The sequence below is a fragment of the Thunnus thynnus genome, chromosome 5 (assembly GCF_963924715.1).
Source record: "Thunnus thynnus chromosome 5, fThuThy2.1, whole genome shotgun sequence".
Classification (NCBI taxonomy): domain Eukaryota; kingdom Metazoa; phylum Chordata; class Actinopteri; order Scombriformes; family Scombridae; genus Thunnus; species Thunnus thynnus.
The window spans coordinates 31,951,678-31,973,806 of NC_089521.1; the positions used below are offsets into that span (position 1 = coordinate 31,951,678).

Genomic DNA, 22,129 nt, shown 5'->3' on the forward strand with positions numbered 1-22,129 from the left:
ATACCGACCATTAAGGCTTCCTAATGTGCCTCTAACATAAGTAATGGAGGCCAAAATGAGTCAAATGAAGTTAATTTGAGGCTTCAGCAGTCTGGTCCTGGACAGTGTTTTTGTGTTGTCATGGAGAGAAAAAAAGACTTTTCAATGCATTTTCATACAGATTGAAGGCTGAGGATTTTGTTTTCTATCACTTCCATTGAAAGCACAACAAGAAGGGTTCACCCATTGATCAGTATGAACAGGAAGAGTTATTACAGCGAGTAAAACCTGTTTCACTGCTCATTCAGGCACCTGACTGTTGTTTTAAGACATGCTCAGAATAATTGTGAACCTTCCTTTTAATGCAAAACCAATGGATTTTATGCAGGATTTTGCATGACGTGATCACAGAGCGAGTTTCTCCACCATCTCTGAACGTCTGTAGGTAGTGTTAGCTGTAGCAGACTTCACCTTTAAAAGACGGGTCGGCCATTAAAGCAGAAGTCAGCGGACAGCGGCGAGCGTATTGTGATGAACGACTCCCTGGCTGTGTAATTTCCTCTGACCCTGTTAGAACAGAGTACAGTATCACAGCCTTCTTCTCTCTCCACCTTGCAGGCAGCAGCCTGCTCGGGGAGCGAGAGGAGAGATAAGCTCCAATCCTCTCTGACATTTTTGGGTCTCCGAATGTTTGTCTTTTGTTCAACTTTACACAACTTTGTGAATATTCACGGCGCGTCGCAGCTCCCGGCCGACTCCCCCCCCCCCCGGCGTGTTATGAAAGCGGGGAGAGCTGCAGTCACAATATTGATACAGCGTGACACGTCTGAAGCGGTTCAATATCACCAATCGTTTCCTATTTCAGAGCGCTGATGAGCCACCTCGGGGAGGTAGCGTTTGTGGATAGAGTGCGAGAGACGGATGACGCTCCGGCCTCGTCCCGTGTTTGTCTGCAGGTCGTCAGACACACAGACGGAGCGCGCTGCAGACAGATATTGATCTCCGAGTGAGTTCTCCATCTGTCATGTTAATCCAGGCACCGCGGGACTCTCAGCCGGTAAAAACCTGATCAAAGTGTCCTGGGCCCCGGCGCGGCCACAGGCTCTGAAAGGTCAAAGGTCAACAGGCGATATGTTTGACTCAATGAGGACGCTGAAACCTGATTCTCAGACAGGATTACAGACGTCCATCGCTTTGATTATTTTTCCAAAACTGTGTTGTGGAGCTGAAACAATTAGTCGAGTCAGTTTATTTACATAAAGACGAGAATTACAATTAAAAACAGACATAATTATAAAAATCAATAATTAAGTGTAAGAAATCTCGGATAAAACCATAAAATACAAAAGACGCTTTACACAGAGAACAAATAAAGCGTCTTCATGATGATAATCAAAAGGCTGAAGACAAGAAATGAGTTTTATTTGTTTGGATTAGTAGATTAATTGATTGACAGAAAATTAATCCCCAACCTCTTTGATAATTGATTCATTATTTCAGTCAGTGTTTTCTGTTTTTCAGGTCCTGAAACGTGAAGGTTTGATGTTTTTCTTCTTCGTCACAAATGACAGTTAAATCAGGTGACGTATTCAGATGTCGTTCTGATCGACCGACAGTCAAAATCTAGAGAATTTACAATCATATGAGACAGAAAAGCAGAAAATCTTCAGTTTAAAAGACCTGAAAACAGAATATTTGGCATATTTGCTTGAAAAATGACTTACAATTATTGTAATGGTAATTCTTTGTCAATCAACTCAATTGAATTGACTTAATTGTTTCAGCTCTATACATAGCTGCGAGCTCATGTGGTGTTTTATATCACTGTAAATTGAATATATTTTGTCATTTGAAGACATCGTCATCATCATCGTGGGAAATATGGAGGCCATTTTTCACATTTTATAGGCTAAAATAATTACATTTTTTTGGTTATGTGTAAAGATTTTCCTGACACTCTTTCTTCCTCCTCGCCACGTCTCTCCTTCTCTCTGCTACACTCGAGGACGGTTGAGATCAACGACTTTACATTGAAAAGGTCAGGTGTGAGCGTTGTCGGCCGCACCGCCTCGAGAATCAAACCACTCACATCCCCAAGAAAATGAATACGATCACAAACTAGGCTTTGATGAAAAAAAGAGCGAGTCTGCCACAAAATTTAATCAGGACAGTGTTTTGATCCTTGTCTGATCTCCATCTGGTCATCAGTTTAGTGGATTGAGTTGCTAAATATTTATAATATTACTAATACCCTTTTTACACCACAATTAGCACGTATATGCAGGTTTTTTGACGTAAGCCTGCTAAAAGTAGGTAATTGACTCCTTTACCATTGCCATAGACTGCAGGGTTAGTAAACAGTAGAAAGCAGCATGGAGGCCAGTGACAAATGTTACGCTGATAACTTTTTATTTCTTTTACTTGAGCCTGCTGCTGGAACAGAGACGGATGGGATTTGTGGCTGAGATAGACTGTAAAAAACAATAACGTTCCCGTCTATTTACCACCAACGTCCAGAACTTCAACGTGCGTCATAGCATCGTGCCAGAAAAAGGGCGAAAATGAGCGTGTCCATCCGGGTGTCATGTTTACATTAATGCCGATCAGAGCCGGAGCCGATAAATACCCGAGACTAATGCAGAGTATCTTAACTACCAGAGTCGTCCTGTTTTGTCGTTGCGTATTGTTGAGTCTTACTGTGAGTGTTGAAGTTGCAGATTAGTACTTTTTGCTAGTGAATGATTGTGTGCAGCTTGAAAAGATTCTCACTCATCAGGTTGACTTTTCTCTAAAAGTAGCTGTGATGTGAAATTACCATCACGTTTACAGAAAGAAGTGCATGTCTGAAAGGAGCTTTGATTGGATGTTATATTGTCTTGTCGGTAGTCAGATCAATAGACAAGGCAAATGTATTTATATAGCACCTTATCCTGCACGGAAATACAGAAAAACAGTAGTCTGTGTTGCTGTGACTCATCAGTCAAAGATATTGTAGGAGGAAAACCTGCTGCAGACACATTGTAAGAGCTATGAGGAAGACACGGGATGTTATCGGACGTGTTTGTGTCTGGCGGCTGGCAGAGTTTTGTATTTCCTGCACGTTACCTCAGAAAGAAGCTGCACCTTCAGTTTGAGCTGTTGTGTGTACCTTCGAGTGCTGAATCATCACAACTCCATCGCAGATTCACAGGTGGAGCAGAAAAATGACTTTGGGTTGTTTTGAGTGCAGATTTGTTGTCGGTGTAATTTTTGTGGAGAGTTATTGTTTTTCTCTCTGGTCTGTATTTTCCTCTCTTGAGCGTCTTGGATTTACGCAGCCAACATTACTCGTTAGTGTGAGAGCTCGTTATCTTCATTCTTTAAGATACACACACACACACACACACAAACTGTCATTTCCAATTTTTTATCTTTTTATCTTTATTATAGCAGGAAAGTTAGAATGAGGCAGGCTTTCAAAATAAAACCCCCCAACAATCACTGTATGTTAATAGGTAACTAGGGATGGAACTGGTTTTTTCAAAATAAAAGACAGTAACTGTATCTTAATAGGAAATTGGTGAGTTTTAGGTCTGATATTTATACATGGAATTTCTTTTTTCACAGTTAAAGTCATTTTATTTCTCCTTCCAGCTTTGACATCATTTCCCTTTTAGATGTTTCAGCAACGTTTCAGCTCCCAGCTCCAGTTTTACATTTCAGCTTCCAAGTTTTCAAAGCAATGCGTTTCAGTTGATATCACCTGGTTTTTCAGCCATTTCAGCATTGCTTTAGTAATTTCTTTCAGCTTTCAGCTTCCAGTGTATTTCAGCTTTCATCATTCACAGCAGCTGGCAGCAGCTGGGAGATGCAGCAGTAGCAGCTAACAGCTTCCAGCTCTCACACGCATTTTCTTCAGGAAATGCAAATGTTCCAGTTTAAAGATGTTCTCTCTTAAAGTCATCCAAAGCTTTTCAAATGACAAAAACAACATCACACCCCCCAAAATGTCCTTTTTTAAAAACCTTTTATTTCAAAATATTTTTTTACAAAGGTTTTGATGCGGCATCAAAAAACACACAAAAACAGCAACAATAAAACAAACAATTTAAAATCATAATGTGCAAAAAACAAGAAAAATGAAAACAAATCAAATATAAAGATCTGAAAATAAGTGAAATAACTCAATATATGAAAAATTAGACAGTAGAAACTTATAATAAAAACAATAACAAAAGTAAGCAATAAGTAAAAGTTGCATCTATGCAAGAGAAAAACAAGTAACCTAACAAGTGTGGTGTGTTAATTAGGGATGGGCATCGATAGGATTTTACTCTTATCGATACTCTTCATTTAATGGGATGTGTTCTCTATCAATTTATTTTATAAAAACTGTGAAGTGAACATGGACGGGTGTCGGTCACTGGGAGGGAGAGCGAATTAAAGGTTGATTTATGGTTGTTGATTTATTTAGTGTGTTTGAGATCTAGACTGGTGACTGACTGACCATCAACCCCCAGACAGGAACTCATGTGTTAACAGCAATGATTGAATATATGCACACAGGTAGTGTTAGCGTTTAAACGTTAGCTGGCGCTGTAACTTTGTAAAGTTAATGTTAGCGTTTAAATGTTAGCAGGGGCTGTAACTTTCTAAAGTTAATGTTAGCATTTAAACGTTAGCCGGCGCTGTAACTTTCAAATGTTAATGTTAGCGTTTAAACGTTAGCTGGCGCTGTAACTTTCTAAAGTTATTGTTAGCGTTCAAATGTTAGCTGGTGCTATAACTTTCTAAAGTTAATGTTAGCGTTTAAATGTTAGCCGGCGCTGTAACTTTCAAATGTTAATGTTAGCGTTTAAATGTTAGCAGGGGCTGTAACTTTCTAAAGTTAATGTTAGCATTTAAACGTTAGCCGGCGCTGTAACTTTCAAATGTTAATGTTAGCGTTTAAACGTTAGCTGGCGCTGTAACTTTCTAAAGTTATTGTTAGCGTTCAAATGTTAGCTGGGGCTGTAACTTTCTAAAGTTAATGTTAGCGTTTAAATGTTAGCCGGGGCTGTAACTTTCTAAAGTTAATGTTAGCGTTTAAATGTTAGCTACCTGATGCTATGACTTTCTAAAGTTAATGGCAGTGGAGTTGTTGCATCTGATAAAGAGAGTTACCTTGACTTAAAGTTGACTCATTGCATTAGCCTGTCTATAAATCAGTCACCAGCTAGAGCTGGGGGGAGCAGACTGGACTGACTGTGAGGAAACAAGCTGCTTAGAAAATCCAAAACACTGCAAATACAATATAAACCAGTTTAAGACTGGTCCTCAATAACCATTGCTAGTATTAATACACATTACACGTAGCATGAATAACAGAAGCCTGGGTTTTCATTTAGCCTCCGCAGTTAGCTGTGATAAATGGTCATGTGTCTCTGTGATATGACATGAAAAAAAAAAACAACACATTTTGTCAAACAGGCTCAAGATCAGAAACAGCATTAATTCAGACTCCTAATGGAGCACAGAAAACAGACAAAATGTGGATTTGTGTCCCACTTTATTATCATGCGCATAGTTTTCAATAGCAACAAAAGAGGATCCTTATGAAACCAATACAACTGTGATAAAAGACGTTCTCTATTTCACTGCACTGAGAGCAGAATCCATGTCAGTCATCCCAGAGCAGCGCCGAAGCTCCTCTAAAGTTTTTATCTGAGTGTGAAGTCGAGGCTGAGAGGAGCCGCTCATCCCCGCAACAAAAGAGCTCCTGAGACTCGCTTCATTCCATCACACAGTAACTGAAAGCTGGTAATTAGGTTTCATGAAATATTTTGGTTGAACAGAGAGACGAGCTCGTCTTTTTAAATGAACAAAGTCATTATAAACTGACTTTTAGTTTCAACTGGAGACTGATGATACTGTTGCTGCTTTAAAGCTGCTTGTGTCAGACATGCATAGGAATTAGTTATTGTTTATTGTGGGTTCAGTTAATATAATGTGAGTGTTTAATCCTTTCATTTATTTAAGTAATTTTTCATTTAATGGTTCCAGGTTTTCAAGTGTAAGAATTTGCTGCTTTTCTTGGTCTTGAAATTTTTAAATAAATATAATATTTTTGGGTTTTTCATTGTTGGTTGGAAAAAAACAACATTTCAAAAAGATATTTCAACACTGCAATAGGCTTTAGGAAATAGTTACAGGCAGTTTTCAGTGTTTTTTGACGTTTTATAGACCAGATGATTACTCAGAACAATTATCAGCAGATTAATTGATGATGAAAATAATCATTAATATATTAACAGACAGTGCAGAGGACCAGTTTGGTTTTAATAGTCAGAAAATGAACTGTAGATTTGCTGTAGTACCGGATGTCTCTTACTGTGAAATGAGGCAGAGTTAACAGGTGTGTTGGCTGACCGCATGAACTGTAAAACGAACGCACCTCCCTGCCGTCCGAGGAAGGAAAAAAAGTTGTGGCGTGCGTCACTTTGCTCACCCTGACAGTCGTGTCGATGATGAACACTGCAGCATAAAAGGAGCCGTTGTCTGGCGGCTGTCCAGTCCCCTGAAGTTCAGTATGAAACATAAATGGCCGTTAAGATAAACGATCATGACGAAGGTCACCCCTCAGCGGAGAAAAGTGCGGGAAAGCCATCACTGTCCGAGACACTGAGCAGCTGAAACAGACAGCCAGTTATTTTCTTCCCTCCACCACAGTTGATGTAATTTTTTTAAGTGCTGCAGTGTGTGATGGTCAGCCGGTGTCGTTTGTTACTGCTGGAGATCGCTGCTCTGCTCCTTTAATGTTAATCTCATGTACTTCACGTTCATCTCGCAAGGGTAATTATTTAGTCATTAAATTTAAAAAATGCGCCTAAATGCCGCCTTTTTTGAAGCTGAACTACAAGATAACTCCAGCGTAGAAAGGTCAACTTTATTAACATTTTGAAAATTTTTGATACTTGTGAATTGATTGTAGAAGATAAGGATTGCAATTTTGTGAATCAGTCTTTTTCACCTTCCCCTAATTACCTACTTCCAAATACTGAGAGGTAACTGAAGGACTTACAGCATTAGTGTGACTCTCTAGGCAGTTCAAGCCCCCAGGAGGCGCGCGCCATGCTGTGAAGCCTTGGAAAGTCTATAAGAGTCGCACGATTAAATCATTTTATCTCCATTCCAGTTGGCGAAGGGCTAAACCGGACGTTAGCTGGCTGCGTCCAGGTGATTTCTTTACAGCAGGAAGTGGCTGAAAAGTATTCGTTTTTTGGCTTCCACTGAGCTAATTTCATAGGAATAAACGCGGCCCAGTCTCCATCACTGTATCCAGCTCTCTTCATACATCCATGAGGCTGACACACACACACAAAGGGAGTGGGTGAAGTGGAGGCTGTGCTGGATGCTGAATCCACGGACCGGTCGGAGGTGTAGGTGAAGCTGAGAGTGGATCCGATGCCCAGAACAGTCAGGAAAGAGAGCCGATGTTAGGAGGTAGCAGAGAGCAGACGGGTAGGGAACAAATGAGGTCATGCAGAAAAGCATGATGTAAGCTATTTCTGAATATATGCTTCCACTAGCATCAAAAAGTGTAAACGTTAGCATGTTGATAAGCCTGCGGTTAGCATTATAACATGGATTTCATGAAATATCCATCAGGTATTTGTTGATAATGATGTTAAACTGACAGACGCTGCTAAAAAAATAGTGCAACACGTGCTGTTTTAGAAGAGCAGCTAAAGGCAGAACAGGAGCATGCTCAGAAAGGTCGGCTCTGTCCTTCTGTCATCGTACATCATAAGTGTGTACTGAAGTAATCAATGAGTTTATGAATCACTCAGCTGAATGAACATTGATCAGAGACGTGAGAATGAATCGTCCTCTGCCTGCCAGGACCAACAGGGGGAACAAATCAGTGCCAGAAAGAAAAGAGATCCTGGATTCCAGTCAACAGGATGAAGCTGAATAACAGGTGGAGATCAGCTGACTGACTCCAGTTATGGTCAGCTGACGTAGTGACTGCTGAGCGAGCGTGTGTGTGTGTGTGTGTGTGTGTGTGTGTGTGTGTGTGTGTGTGTGTCAGTGTTGTTGTTGGAAAGATTGTGTCTGTTTTTAGCCACTAACACATTAGCACGACAAGACACCTGCCATAAAAACCTCAACCTGGCTCCAATGAAATTTGAAGCTAAAGCTGCAACTAATGATTAAAGATTTTCATTATTGATTTTTCTGTTGCTGAATCATGTCGTCTAAATGTCACAGATCTAAAACATGAATCTTAAGAGCTGCAGCGATTGGTCGATGAACAGAAAGTTAATCTGCTGTTTTAAGTAATTATTATGTAAAAATGTCAAAACATTAGTTGGTTTCAGCTTCTTAAATGTGGTAATATTATGCTGTCCTTCATCAAAAATGATAGAAAACTGAATATCTTTGGGTTTTAGACTGTTGATTGGACAAAACGAGGCATTTGAAGACGTCACCTTTCATCTTTTTTGGGAAATTACAACTGGCATTTTTAAGAATATGTATTATATGAGGATAAACCACTTGAGATGTTGTTTTCAAGGGGGTCCTTGAAACACTCACAAAACAAGTTCAAGTGTATTATATGTCCCAAGTGGGCAATTTATGCTGCAGCGAGCATAAAAACACACAGCAAAACGCTAAAAAAAAAAAAATACAATACGGCACAAAAACACACAACAGTACAGAGATAAATTTCAACCATAAGCCCTCAATTCCATGCAAATCATAATGCACTGCCCCTCAATATTAATAATTGTCTTTGTATCATTATGATCATCATCATCATCATCATCATCAGGTAGTGGGCTAATCATCAACAGCAGCATCTCCTGCCAACAGCATTTAAGGCTCAAATGGAGACAAGGATGAAGGAACTTTCGTACCTGTTTATGTGGCTGTAGAGGAACTTAAACGAAGGTCAGATGGAAACATTAAGAGGACGGACGCTCTCTGAGTGAACGGTCATATTTTTATTAAGCGCCTGCTTGTTGAATATGTGAATCAAACCACCAAACTGTGCTCCCACCATCTTAATTGCCACTTTCACAATCTTATCAAGAGAATTTTTCCCTTTGGTACCGAGGTTGCCATAACAGCAAATAATAGAAAATGAGATAGTAGACTCAATAAAAGCTTTAAAGAACATTAGAGGCATATCAAACTAATGGAACACAAAGCTTAAGACACAATAATACATAAAACACAACATCACAACAGAAGAAGAAAAAAAAACTGACAAAAACAGAGCAGAATTACAGCCAGTGTGTCCCCTACCATTACCTCGGAGGGACGGCCCGCCAAATAAAAACAAATGTAACGTATACCACGTGCGAGCGTGATAGGCTCGCACGTGTTTATATATGTGTGTTGCGTAGACGTATATACAGCTGTTAGCTGTAACTCTACAGCAGTTTCTGTTGTAGCTTCTAGGAGCGCTCGTTTTGTTTCCCGTTTGAACATTGAGACGTATGAGGCTGTTACTGTTAACACGGACCAACAAAGCGCCGCCCACTCGTGCTACGCCGGTTTCAAAACAAACTAACCCTCCGTGCTGAAGCTAGCAGGCGGACCGGAGCCGCCGCTGCTGCCATCAGAGGATCATATATGATATTAACTGTCATGTGTGGTATCAAATCATAATGTCAGACAAAAGATCACAAAGTAAGCAGCTCTACAGTGAAAAGCTTAAAGTTTTTAAAATTGACTGACTTGACTGCTGCTTTCATTCCCACTGTGTGTCCTTTGTCCACAATTACTGTTATTAAAACGTTAAAGTTCTGCCTCATGCTTCACTCAGACTTTTAAAAGGAAAAGCTTTTTATATTTTCAGAGCGAGTGAGTGAAGGAATCAGGAGAGAGGAAACAGAAGTGATGAAGAATCGCAGGATGTAACGGTGTTGAAAGAAAAACAAGGAGAAAGTAAAGAACTGATTCAAAATGTGCAGCTGATTCAAGATTTAAAGAAAACGTTTAAGCAGCCCAGACGTCAAGTTGATGGAGAGACATGATCCAAACAAGGTCTGACTTCCACCTGTATGTAGATGAATTACTGTTCTGTAAATATCTTTAAAAGCACAATTTATTATCCAAATATAAACTAAAGGACATCCTAACAAAATAAAAGTCAAAGCACAAGATTAAAACCTGCAATAACAGATCTTTGAATACCTGCAATAACATTACACAACAACGCTATTAACACGATGCCTCCTTCAGCTGTTAAAAGGTCGTTGACCTCAGTAACTGCACTAAAACTGACAGATAGTTTCAGTTATTAGGAAACAAAATGCTGATTCATCATTCATCTGACTGTTTCTTCTGTTGGCTTTAAGTTTGAGTAAATTAATTCCTCCATAAGTCAGTTTTGTTATTTTGTTATATTACAAACATAAAGACCATATAGACCATATAGAGACTGATCAGTCCATGTATCATCTATCAGGACTACGTTTATTTATGTGTTGTAACTTATTCATGTCTCCTTTCAGCTCAGTGTAGAGAAATACACCGATACAGACAACTTATTACTTATTCTCTTACTTTTATTCTCTTGTTTTATCTATCTTATTCCCTTTTTAGCTTCTTTTTACTTCCAAATTTAACACTTTAATTGTTTTTATACGTCTTTTTACTTGTGTTGCTTTTATATTCTGTTTTAATGCCCTTTATGCTCTTTGTAAAGCACTTTGAATTGCCTTGTTGTTCAAATAAACTTGCCTTACTGCACGCGTCTATGGAAACACTGACAGCTTTAGGCTACATACAAGAAAAATGATCTATAAAGTAACAGTCAGTGGTAGCGTTGTGTTTCAGCGCAGAGCAGCCAATACTAAGTACAAAGCTGTCATTAATTTTCATGTGGAAGCGCAGGGAGCTTTTTTTATTTTTAGAGAACTGGAGACGCATCCGTCATGCCAAAATGAAAAATAATAAACTGTCCAACCGCTGCTTCATGGGTGGAACCAAACCCAAAAGGAAATACAGATGAAATCTTCCATACTACATCAACAAACGGGGAGATTTCATTGATGTTTTTAGACTAATACACTGTGTGTGTATATATATGCACATTTAGAAATATGAAGTAAAGCAGCACTATCTGTTACTTGGCTTTTTTTTAAAAATTCAGAACAATATGATCTGATAGAGTCACTGTTTCTGTGCCTTTTTAGTGCTTGATGGAGCCTTAATTAAAATAATTAATCAATCTGCGGTCGTCTTGACACTTTGTCTGGCAAACAAATGATCTCAGAGCGGCGAGGTTCGGCTCTGAGGGCTTAATAGAGTGAATCATAAACAAAGATAACTTCCTGTTTTCCTCTGGTGTGACTTCAGTAAGAATTTTTTTTTTCCAAACTGAAAAGAGAAAAAGCTGCGTTTTACTTTAGTCACTCTGAAATCTTATATTCCCTGTGATCCAGAAGTTATTTAGGTCTTTGATTTTATTAAACGACACATTTGTTAGTGTTTATTCCCAAACTGGTTTTAGACTCGTGTTTTCACTCCTTCGATTTCTAATGAGAGCGCGCGACCAGCTGAGATCAAAACGCAGCCGAACGAACCAGGAGAGCATCATGAAGCCTCGGAAATTAATATCAGCACAGCCTGTAGTGTGAACGTGTGTGTGTGTGATTAGAAAGAGAGGTGTGTATGTGTGTGTGTGCCTGCAATGCTTATTTCCATAGCTGTAGTCACACCTGCTGAGAGAAGCTGTTTGACTGCACTCCTGAGAAACAGATGTTCCTTCCTGCACGGCCTCATGGGAGCAGGAAGCCTGTAGTCAGCAGAGTAAAAAAAAAAACAAAACACACAGATACAACAGCGCGTTAAACACTGTCCTCCTCCTCGCAGAGCGGTTTGTTGTATCATCTTCCTTTACACAGCGTGAACCTCTCCCTCGGCTCGATGTATCGCCGCCCGTCATAAATCAGGGCGATGTCGAGCCTGCGGTTTGACTCGCCGTCTCTGCTCTTCCGTCCTCCATTAGTCTCGTAGAGCGTGATCCAGCAGGACGTCGGTGAACTGCTGCCAGACACCATGAGAAGAAACTTTAATGATCCCTGTGGAGAAAAACGGGGTCAGAGCAGCAGGATGTACACAGGATTTACTGTATATATGATACAGCACAAGAAATGTCACTTAAACTGGCTGTAATCTATATTTTTATAATAGAGTTGTGACACAGGAGACACCGCCTGTCTGTCTGTACTTCCATTTAAACATTTTCTTTAAACAATCTCCTGAATGTCACTGAACACAGAAACTCTCACAGATAATGTAACGATCCTATAAGTAGGTTTCTTATTATGACCAACAGTTTCCATTACTTCAACTTTTGTTTCTCAGAAATCACGTTTTGTCCGTGATTTGCGTAAACGGCTAACAACACCCATACCAGTCTGAGCGGTGATGAATTCAAAACACTTCGTTGTTGTAAACAAAACGTGACACCAGAGTCGCTGAATTCACTCAAAAGTGACACAGAAATGAAAACAGAATCGATTCACCTTGCAGATTGTAAAATACTGTAATATTTAGCTGCTGCCAGCTGTTAGCAACACACCTGACTAGATTTTAAGCTCAGTGATTGGAGGGTTTTTTTTGCTGAAATGCACCTTGGGAGCTGTCGTTAACTTTTGCTCCAAATTTTTTATGTCCACAGTCCACTGATGATTTATTTGGGAGAGTTTCCTGCCAATCCAAGCTGTAAAAGTGCTCAAACTGTGAGTCACTTAAGGTTGTCTACAGGAAACATTAATGAGATTTTTACTTCCAGAACCAGGAGCACCTTAAACAGCTCCTCTCACTTCACAACTCATCAACTGTAAAATAAAAAGACAAAAAAAAAAAAAAAAAAACGGAAATGGAACAAGGGAAAAAAGAGGCTGTCCGCATGAGGTCAACAACAATGTCTGAGCTGTCAGTGTGTAATGTGTTGGTTGTGGTTCGTAGTGATGAACCTACTGTCAGGGCTTCGGAGATGCAGGAGTGGACCCAAACGCAGAGACCGGAATGCAGATATGATGAAAAACTCTTTTAATAGTGGATGGTCACGGACAGGTAAACAGGGCTGAACAGAACTAGCAGAAGGAACAACACAAAACGATCCAACCAGGACTGAACAGAAAACCAGAACTTAAAGAAACTGAACTAACAAGGAGATGAGGTGCAGGTGGGGAGATGGGTGGAGAACTCGAGAGGGGAATAAACATACAGGGAGCTGATTGGCTGAGGACACACAGGGAGCGGGGCAGGGCTGACGAGGCTAACACAGGGCAGGTGTGGGGAAGACAGCAGGGCAGGGCTAACGAGTCCAAATGCAGGGCAGGTGTGGAGGAGCACATGAACACACAAGGGAAACAGAACAAAAACCCAGAAAACAAACTTAATGCCATCTACACTAACCCATCCAAAACCAAACACAAACACAAACCCAAGCACACAACCCAATAAACCAATTATGCAGTCCTCCAAAACCCACCACCCAAATCACACAAGAAAACCCCCATGAACCGAGGGACCAAACAGATGTGCACAACCAGGAGACCCCACAGAACACAACATAAGACCAAAAAAACACCTTAAGTCTGGGCAAGATGTGACACCTACAGAGAATTATCAGCGACTCTGCAGCTCCTCTCGGCTTTACGGAGCTTTATAGTGAGTTTCAGCTCATTGTTTATCTGTCCGGCCGCAACTTTACTGTTTTGGTTCACTCTCAGCGCTCTCGTAGCACCGCTGTACGCTACCTGCTCAGCATCAAACAGCAAACAGACACAGTTAGCTGTAGACTAGCTGGTGAACATAGTGGAGCATTTAGCAGCTAAAGAGCCAGATATTTCCCTCAGGAGTTGGTAGAGAGTAAAAACAGAGCTAAAAGAGAATGAATATTGGACTTATATTCACCAGAATGTCACAGAAATTAGCTACACACAAAATTAGCTAAAAAAAGATATTTTTTTTCATAATTTCCTGACTTTTAAGTATCTTTTTATTTATTTTTAATCAAGTATTTCATATGGTAAAATATTTCAAACTTGACATGCACAACAGCATTTCCATAAATCTCTTTTTCACTATTTAGATTTTTATCAGAATAAAAGATCAAAATGAATCCTGACTCACTGAACACTACTGAAGAGAAAAGTTGATCAAAAGTTGAAACAGTTTATTGATTAGTCATATGACATAAAATGAATCGGCAACTATTTTAATAATTGATTAAACATTAGAAATTTTTTCAAGCAAATTTGATAAAAATTCTCTGGTTCCAGCTTCTTAATTTTGAGGATTTTCAATGTTCTATCATCACTTAAGGCATATTTGACAATTTTCTGACATTTTATAAACCAACTGAGAGCTAATTGAGAAAAGAAATCATAAAAAGTCAGTGTAGAAATGCTTATCTGTGTGAGGCAATCGATATATTGTTTATAGATGAGTCCTGAGGTCTAACTCTCTCTCTCTGTGTCCTCAGGCTGTGCGGTCAGGGCTGATCTGGGATGAACCAGGTGGACTTTAGGCAGCTGGAGGCTGCGTGTGTCCGGAGGAGGCTGCTGTCTGCGGTCATGAAGCTGCCCTGCTCCCTCTACTGCTCGCTGTGGTTCCTCCTGCTGCTGGGAGCCGGATCGCTGCTGCTGCTCGTCCGCCTGCAGGACCTCACGGAGATGGTCCAGCAGCAGACGCCAGGTCAGTGCAGCGTGTACCCGTCCGCTGACGTTACGGTGTCACAGTTTGACTTTTAGTTTGTTTTTAGGGGTTCCAGCCGGGTCTCTCTTATAGCGTTTAAACAGAAATATGTCTTTTTACTTGTTCCTTCAGTTGGATGTTTGAGCTTCGCTGTACATAATAGGGATGTCACGTATCAAGTAATTTGTTTTAATTAATTTGCACACAAGTCATACACTGTAATGTGTTGGAGATACAATTTACTGTGTGGTGTTGTGTCTTTAGATTGCACTGTGTCAGACAAGGTTGCAGAGGTGATGTAGCTCTGTTCGTTGTGTGGTAAGCTAGCTGCTGAGTCCTCGGATTTGTTGTTTGTCGGCAGCTACTTTATACAAAGTTGGCAAACAGCCTCATCTTTGCTGGTAATTTTGCCGTCTACAGTGTGGAAGCCAAACTACTTCCACACTCTGCCTCTCAGATGCTTCGGTGTTGTGATTTTCCGATCAGCACGGCTTTGCTCGCTAGTTTTTATTTATTAGCTTAGTTTACTGACAGGTCAAAGAGTGTGCAGCAGGTCAAGCTGGATCACGAGGCGAGGTTACGCTTATATACTGCATGTTTTGAATTCAAGCAGGTCATTACAGTTTGAATATTTAATATTTCCCTACATTCGAACAAAAGTGAATAAAAAGTGACAGCCAGAGTACAGAATCATGTATGTGTAGACTTTGTTTTCACATTCATCTGCTGAAATATTCAACTTACACAAGTGTGATGTGGAAACCTGAAGCCTCCAGAGCACAAACACTGAGAATTAGACTTTACAGAGAAGTGTCCAGCAGGAAAACTTCTGCAACTAAATGCATTTGCATATTTATAGACTCTGGAATTTTTAATTAGGGAGAAGGAATAGATGCCATTTTAAGGAACGTTAACGTTGTTTGTGTCAGACACACATTATTATTCCAAGCAGAGTGATTTTACATGTCTTAATACATGTCTGGAGGGGATCTTTAATATTTTTTATTTCTTTTAAATAGGTTTTAGTCAACCGTCACAGAGGATGCAGGCTTATTAAGAAACAACACTTAACAATATACACTCGACACACCGGATTAACCTTAATGGCAAAAAACCCCAAACAGCAAAACAAAATCTTAAGGCAATAATAATAATAATAATGCATGTGTGCAAAATGTGTTTATAATCCCCCCTAAATCCCACAGCCTCTGAAGAACACTCCAAAAAGCTCAGAAAATAGTCAAATTAAAAGTTCGTTCCAGGTTTTCCCATTTAAATAACGGCCTAATGGTTAAGGTGGCGGACCGGAGCACCTTTTGTTTCCTTGCGTTCCCCGTCTCCCTCTACACTGACTGTCAAATAAAACCCCAATAAAAAGTTTTTACTTCCAGAAGTCAGCCAGTGAATCCAGTCTGGTTTTATTTATCTGCTGGTAGCTTGAGAGCTGCTGACTTCCTGTAAACAAAGCGGGGAGAGAAGACTGATAGGTGGGAGATGGGGGGAGTTGAACCTCTTGATGTGAGCGACAGTTGCTGAACTGTACGAGGGATTAAACAGCCTCACTTTTCTTCACTATCGCCGCTAATGTCTTCTCCTCTGCACTCAACTCTCTAAACTGAATGTCAGCCAAGATAAAAGGAAAATGGTTTTGAATGCTGGCGCGTACCAAGGAACAAATCAGTGATGGACGACCCTGCGTTTACTAAATAAATAATGTGACCCTGAAAGGCACAAGTGATGGTGACGGTGGAGCGAATTTATCAGGGTCAGCGGTAAAAGAGAGAGAGACGCCTCACAGACTTTATAATCAGGATGTTAAATGTGACTGGTGATGGTCACTCTGTCTGCTCTGCATGTGACCGCTCGTCATTTAGAAACAGGAAGATCAGATTGCGTTGATAAGCTGATGTGATGAACTGTCTCCCTTCAAGTAGTTTGTCTGTGTTTTGTCTGTTTTAATGATATAATCTAAATAGGATCTGCTTTTGCGTTGAAGGATGACTCGTCCGCGCGTCTGGGGTGTGTCGAGGACTTGTTTCTGTGCTACAGTAGTCCATGAATAATTCAGTTATTGTTCGCAGTCTGAATAGAAGAGATTCTTTTCTTTAATGAGAAATGAAAAGCAGTGAAAGTGTTTTAAACGGCGGGCTGAAACAGTCACAGTGTGGCAGGACCGACGCTGTTTTCGAGGTTGTTTAATCTTGAGTCGATGCTGCGATTCAGACTCGCAGACACACAGCAGCTTCGTCAGCAGTCGTGCTGCTGCTGAATTTTAAAGAATCATTAAGGACTCTTTTTAAAGGTCTGTCTTCAGCCCCTCGTTCAGACTGAGGTGATGTGATGTCAGTATTACCTTTGCTGGTCAGTGACTAGTTTCATTATTTTCATTCAATTATTTTCTCAATTAATTAATTAGTTGTTGGTCCAGACAGTCAGCCAATCAGAGCAGAGCTGCCTTAAAGAGACAGGAGCTAAAACCACAGACTGTATAAAAATATGGACGTAGTTACCATGACGTCACCCGTTGGTTTCTGAAGAGCGGTTTTGAAGCTCAAAGCTAGCCGCTCCGGCCGTCGCCATCTTGGCAGCACGTGACGCTGCCTAACTCCCAGCCAATCAAAAATGGGCAAAGAGGCGGGCCGAATGGCTGAAACAAACCACCTAGCGGCTGGCGGACCTGTTACTCATGAAAGGGGAAATTAGCTATAGAGACGAAAACTGTTTTTTGTACCAGGCTGTAAACATGTTTATTTCTGCTGTAAAGTTGGGCATTTTAACATGGGGGTTTATGGGGATTGACTCGCTTTTGGAGCCTTAAGTGGCCATTCAAGGAACTGCGGTTTTTGGCACTTCCGCATTGGCTTCATTTTTCAGCCCCGGAGGTTACCGCTTGGCTAAAACGGCCTGTTTCAAACAGAGGCTGAACTGAGGGGCTGAATAAAGGGCCAGTAGAAGATAAATAAGGAGTTTTTAACTTTAAATCATGCAAAGATATTCCAGTAGAGCCCTAGAATATAAATATAGACTTGTCCCATTTAATGTTTTGGGGTTTCAACCTTATATAGGAGATCTATAGTTGGCGCAGCGTCATTGTCTGTTACAGGAGCAGCTGCTGTAGTTCATCTGAGGCTGAAAAGCCATCCAGAATCCAGAACTTTAATTATGAGAGAGGAGGGTAAATATTTGATTCTCCACCCCCCTCTGTGATATTAATCCTGTCTGAATGGGCCTTTAGATGTTCTTAGTGCTGTAATTTGGACTAGAGGCTGATCGTACTGATTTACTTTTTGTTTTAGTTGTTTAAAACCAAAAATACAATTACTATATACAGCATGTAATACACATATTTCATCAATAATATACAATACAGACATTTCCAAGAACTGAAAAAGAAAACCTGGTGAAAAAATTAAGATTTAGGACGTGGATGAGTTAGTAAATTAGATTTCACAGATCAATATCAACAAATAAAGTGCTGAGAGGTTGTTTTACATGATGTTCGTCTGTGTTTCCATCAGAGCAGAATGTGACACGTCTTCATCGGCTGTTGGCTCGGTTTCCTTCTCTTCACGAGTCAAACAAATGCAGATTTTGTGCTGTTGGGAGGAAACTGGAGTGGAGGATGTAATTGTTGGAGTGTGAGCGTTCAATAATAACAGCTGCCATTGTGTGTGTGTGTGTGTGTGTGTGTGTGTTCATATGAAAACTGTGTGCTGTCAGCAAATCAAATGATGCAAACAAGAGACTCGGAGAGAAACTGCTCGTCTGTTTATCAGCACTGTGATGATGAGAGCCGGGTAATAAGTTCAGTGTGACACTCACACAGTCATTAGAAAGACTATTAATAGTTATTTTTATCTTTTGAATAATGTGAGTAGAGCTGCAACAATTACAGAAACTTTACATGCAACTATTTTTATAATCAAAAAATCATTTTAGTCATTTTTTTTTAAGTAAAAATGCTAATTTTTTTCTGGTTTCAGCTTCTCAAATGTGAAGATGTGAAGCTTTTCTGTGTCATACATGATATTCAGGTTTCTGCCCGCAGCATCTGTACACCGAACTAGGGCTGGGCGATAAAACGATGTCGATACGGGATCGCAATAAAAGTAATGTCGATTACGATGATAAACTTAGGACATTTTTAACTCAATATGGATAGATCTAACAGACACTGCAGAAATAAATGTGACAACAGCCGGTCAGTCTCCATTTTTTTGGCTTGCACGTCAAAGTATGCGCCCATTTTCTACAGCAAAGCGTTGTATAAGCCACCGGTAAAATGAGTGGAACCGAGTGGCACGAAAGCGATATGTCGGAGTCTATCCCCTGGGTGAACAGTGAACCCAGGCTAGCGAGGAGGGACAAACGCCGCCGCATGTCTTGTAGAGACATTCTGTCTGGAACTGCTAACTGCTTAGCTAACTGCTAAGCTAGGTAGCAGTTGAGAGTAGCAACGTAAGGGTAGTTACCCGCTAGCACTAGTGTTGTTTCATAAAGAAAACTAGCTGATCAAGTAACGTGAACTAAGCACAGAAAATAACGTAGTCAGTAAGATAAATGAAGAGGTTTATATATATATATATATATATATATATATATGTAATGTAATGACTGGTTTACAGTTTTGCCCTTTTTACTCAGATTTTTACCTCTAAAACTGAGAGATGGCCAAAGGAATTTGATGTGATTGTAGTCGTAGCTTTTAGTTTTATTTACAACATATATAATTTATTATCAAATTATATATCGTACCCTACACCGAACTAATGTTCAGACAGCTACGTTTGAACTTAATTATCTGAACATTTCAAAGGTTGTGGAGACTGGTGTTGCTCTTTCTGATCATTCCTGTGTTGTTTTCTATCTCCGTGAAACACAAATGTTCAAACAGAGATAATCTGAAAACGGTATATCACTGAAAACACCAGTGAAATATTTATTCAGGCTTTCTCTTCCACACCTGCCCTTTATTGGGTCTCAGTCAGTGAGCTTGTAGATAATTCAATTCTAACATTACAAATGTTATTGATGCCATTGCTCCCACTAAGGTGAAGATTGTCTCTGGTAAGAAAAGATCTCTATGGAGAGAAAAGCTCCACGCTGGTCAGAATAGAAAAAAAAGAAGAATGAATGTCTTTTTATATTGCCTTGTGTTGCTTTCACATTCTGTCTTGATGCCTTTTATGTTTTATGTAAAGCACTTAGAGTTGTCTTGTTGTTGAAATGTGCTATACAAATAAACTTGCCTTACATTCATTCTTATTTATCAGTAAATCAGATGAATACCAACAACTGCAGGTCTTCCCGGGAGCTATGTTGGATCAGGTCCAAATTCTACTCTGTCTAATCCGGCCGGGTAGAGTTTTATTGTTTTACTGATGAGAATCTTGGGTCTTTATGTCAATATGTCCAAATGCATGAGTGAATCCAAATGGAGCTGCGTGTACGTCGTATCAGCTCTGATCATGTGGTCACAATCACCGCGGGGGGAAAGCTGTGTGTTTTGAGGCGAGAGGAGAATATTAACTGTGAAGCGAAGAGAAAGAATGAGGTGTTCTTTGTCGACGTGAGGAACAAGCCTCTATTCTTTGTGTATTTTTATTTTTTCCCATTTTTAACTGAGGGCTAATGGTCGCCATCTCGGCTACGTAGCGGAAGGGGAGGGACCACTTTTCAAACTGGAAATGGCGGCCGGGGACGTTGTAACTACGGTGAACATCGCCATATTATACAAATGTAAGTTATACATGTGTTTTTTAGCACTGAGCACCACTATACTGTTGTCAGATATAAGCCATCAGTATGTTTTTTGGGTTAATTTATCAGTCTGTAATGCTTTGGTAGCACAAATGATAACGTGAATGCTAACGCTAGCTAATGCTAATTTGCGATCATCATTTCCGGTAAGTGCGCAATGACTGTGTTTGATTTGAGACGACACTACCATGTCAAAATTCGCACACTACGCCAGTAATGTATAGCATACACAGTGCACTACATGAGAGTGTACTAACAGAAGTATGTGATATGAGACACAGCTTAGACGTCCTTTATTTGTTAACCACACATGATAGGTAGTAGATTTATGGTTGGTTGAAAGTTCTGTTGTTGTTGTCTTAGAAAAAAAAAATGGCATCAACAGTCCAGTCCTGTTAAATTGCCACCTGTTTGTGTTTGTGATGAACAAACTTGTTGCTCGAATAGGCTAAAGTTGTAGAATTAAATCAGTGTTAGAATTCACACATTAAAACTTCAGGAGGCAAAAGATTTTTGCTGGAAGTTCAGATTTGATATACGTCATCATTTATTCACTAAGTCTGTTTATGTTGCACTTTGTCTCATTTTACTTTTATCTTAACATTAACTTTTACACTTCTGACAAACGTTCAAACTTTTTTGCTCTATTTTTATTATATCTATGTGCAAATTGAAAATGTGAATAAAATCATGTGGAAGTTCGTGTGATATTTTGCCTTCCTTTCAGGAATATAAACATGTTTCTCTACAAAACCCTTTTCACTGAACAAAAGAATCAAACGAACATTAAATGTGTTAAACACAAGGAGCCACAATAGCTGGAAGAAAAAAATAAAAACTGCAACTACTTTGATAATTGAGTAACTGTTTAAGTCATTTTTTCAAGCAGAAATGCCAAATATTCACTGGTTTCAAGTTTGTTGTTGTTTTCTATCGTCGTAAACTGAATGTCTTTAAGTTTTGGACTGTTGGTCGAGACACATGAAGAAGTCACGTTGGGCTTTTGGAGGCTGATGAGCATTTTTCCACTATTTTCTGACATTTTATAAAGCAAATTATTAATCAGTCGATTGTTAAAATAATCAACAGACTGATGAAAAGAATCGTTAGTTGCAGCCTTGATTTTTCTAATTAAAATGGAGACTAAAACTGAAATCAGGAGCTGTCTGATCAGAGAAGATGATGATGAATCTGATGCTAAAGACACTACACTGAGCTTTGACACTCAGCTCTGACTTCTACACAAACACACTCTATAAACAGGAAATGCCGCATTAGGCTACACATGTTTTGTTCTTTGTTTTGATGTGTGCTGTCTGATGTTTATTCTATTCATTTATTCAGTTATTTTTGAGCAGTCTGATGTTTCTCTGTGACAAAACTGAGTTAAAAATAAGAAATCGGCTCCGGACTTTGATCCAGAAACATCTAAATGTGAGAGGAGCGCTCGCTTGGGCCGCAGCTGTCCAGATGGTGGTAGGACGACAGTGATGAGCCGGTCCAGAGAGAGATCGATACGTTATCCAGCCAGCGGACTCTCACCGCCTCAGACTTCATTAAGTGTCTCTCTTGAATGTGCACAGTCACTGTGGAGCAGAGAGGTGCAGCAGCAGGAGGCCTCTCCGACACATCAGATCTGGATCAGATAATGAAGGGAGCAGCGTTTCATCCCACAGTGATCCACTGAAGCCTCTTCAGACCTGAT

The 22,129-nt window shown here is 39.9% G+C and overlaps 1 protein-coding gene and 1 long non-coding RNA gene across 3 annotated transcripts in view; one reads left to right on the forward strand and one right to left on the reverse strand.

The window, feature by feature from the left end:
• LOC137183590 (carbohydrate sulfotransferase 8-like) overlaps positions 1–22,129 on the forward strand; it is a 92,124-nt gene that overhangs the window by 13,221 nt on the left and 56,774 nt on the right. The window contains exons 1-2 of one of the 2 annotated variants that reach the window (XM_067590750.1): positions 7,088–9,993; positions 14,453–14,664. In XM_067590750.1, the coding sequence (XP_067446851.1) occupies positions 14,478–14,664 (187 nt within the window). In that variant the 5' untranslated portion in view covers positions 7,088–9,993; positions 14,453–14,477. Of the gene's footprint in view, positions 1–7,087; positions 9,994–14,452; positions 14,665–22,129 lie in introns of those variants that run through there. The other variant, XM_067590749.1, reaches the window with a different exon arrangement.
• On the reverse strand, positions 12,589–14,441 carry LOC137183591 (uncharacterized). Its single transcript, XR_010928508.1, has 2 exons — positions 13,581–14,441; positions 12,589–12,935 (listed from the first exon to the last, which is right to left on the reverse strand). It is a non-coding gene; the product is annotated as an uncharacterized lncRNA (long non-coding RNA).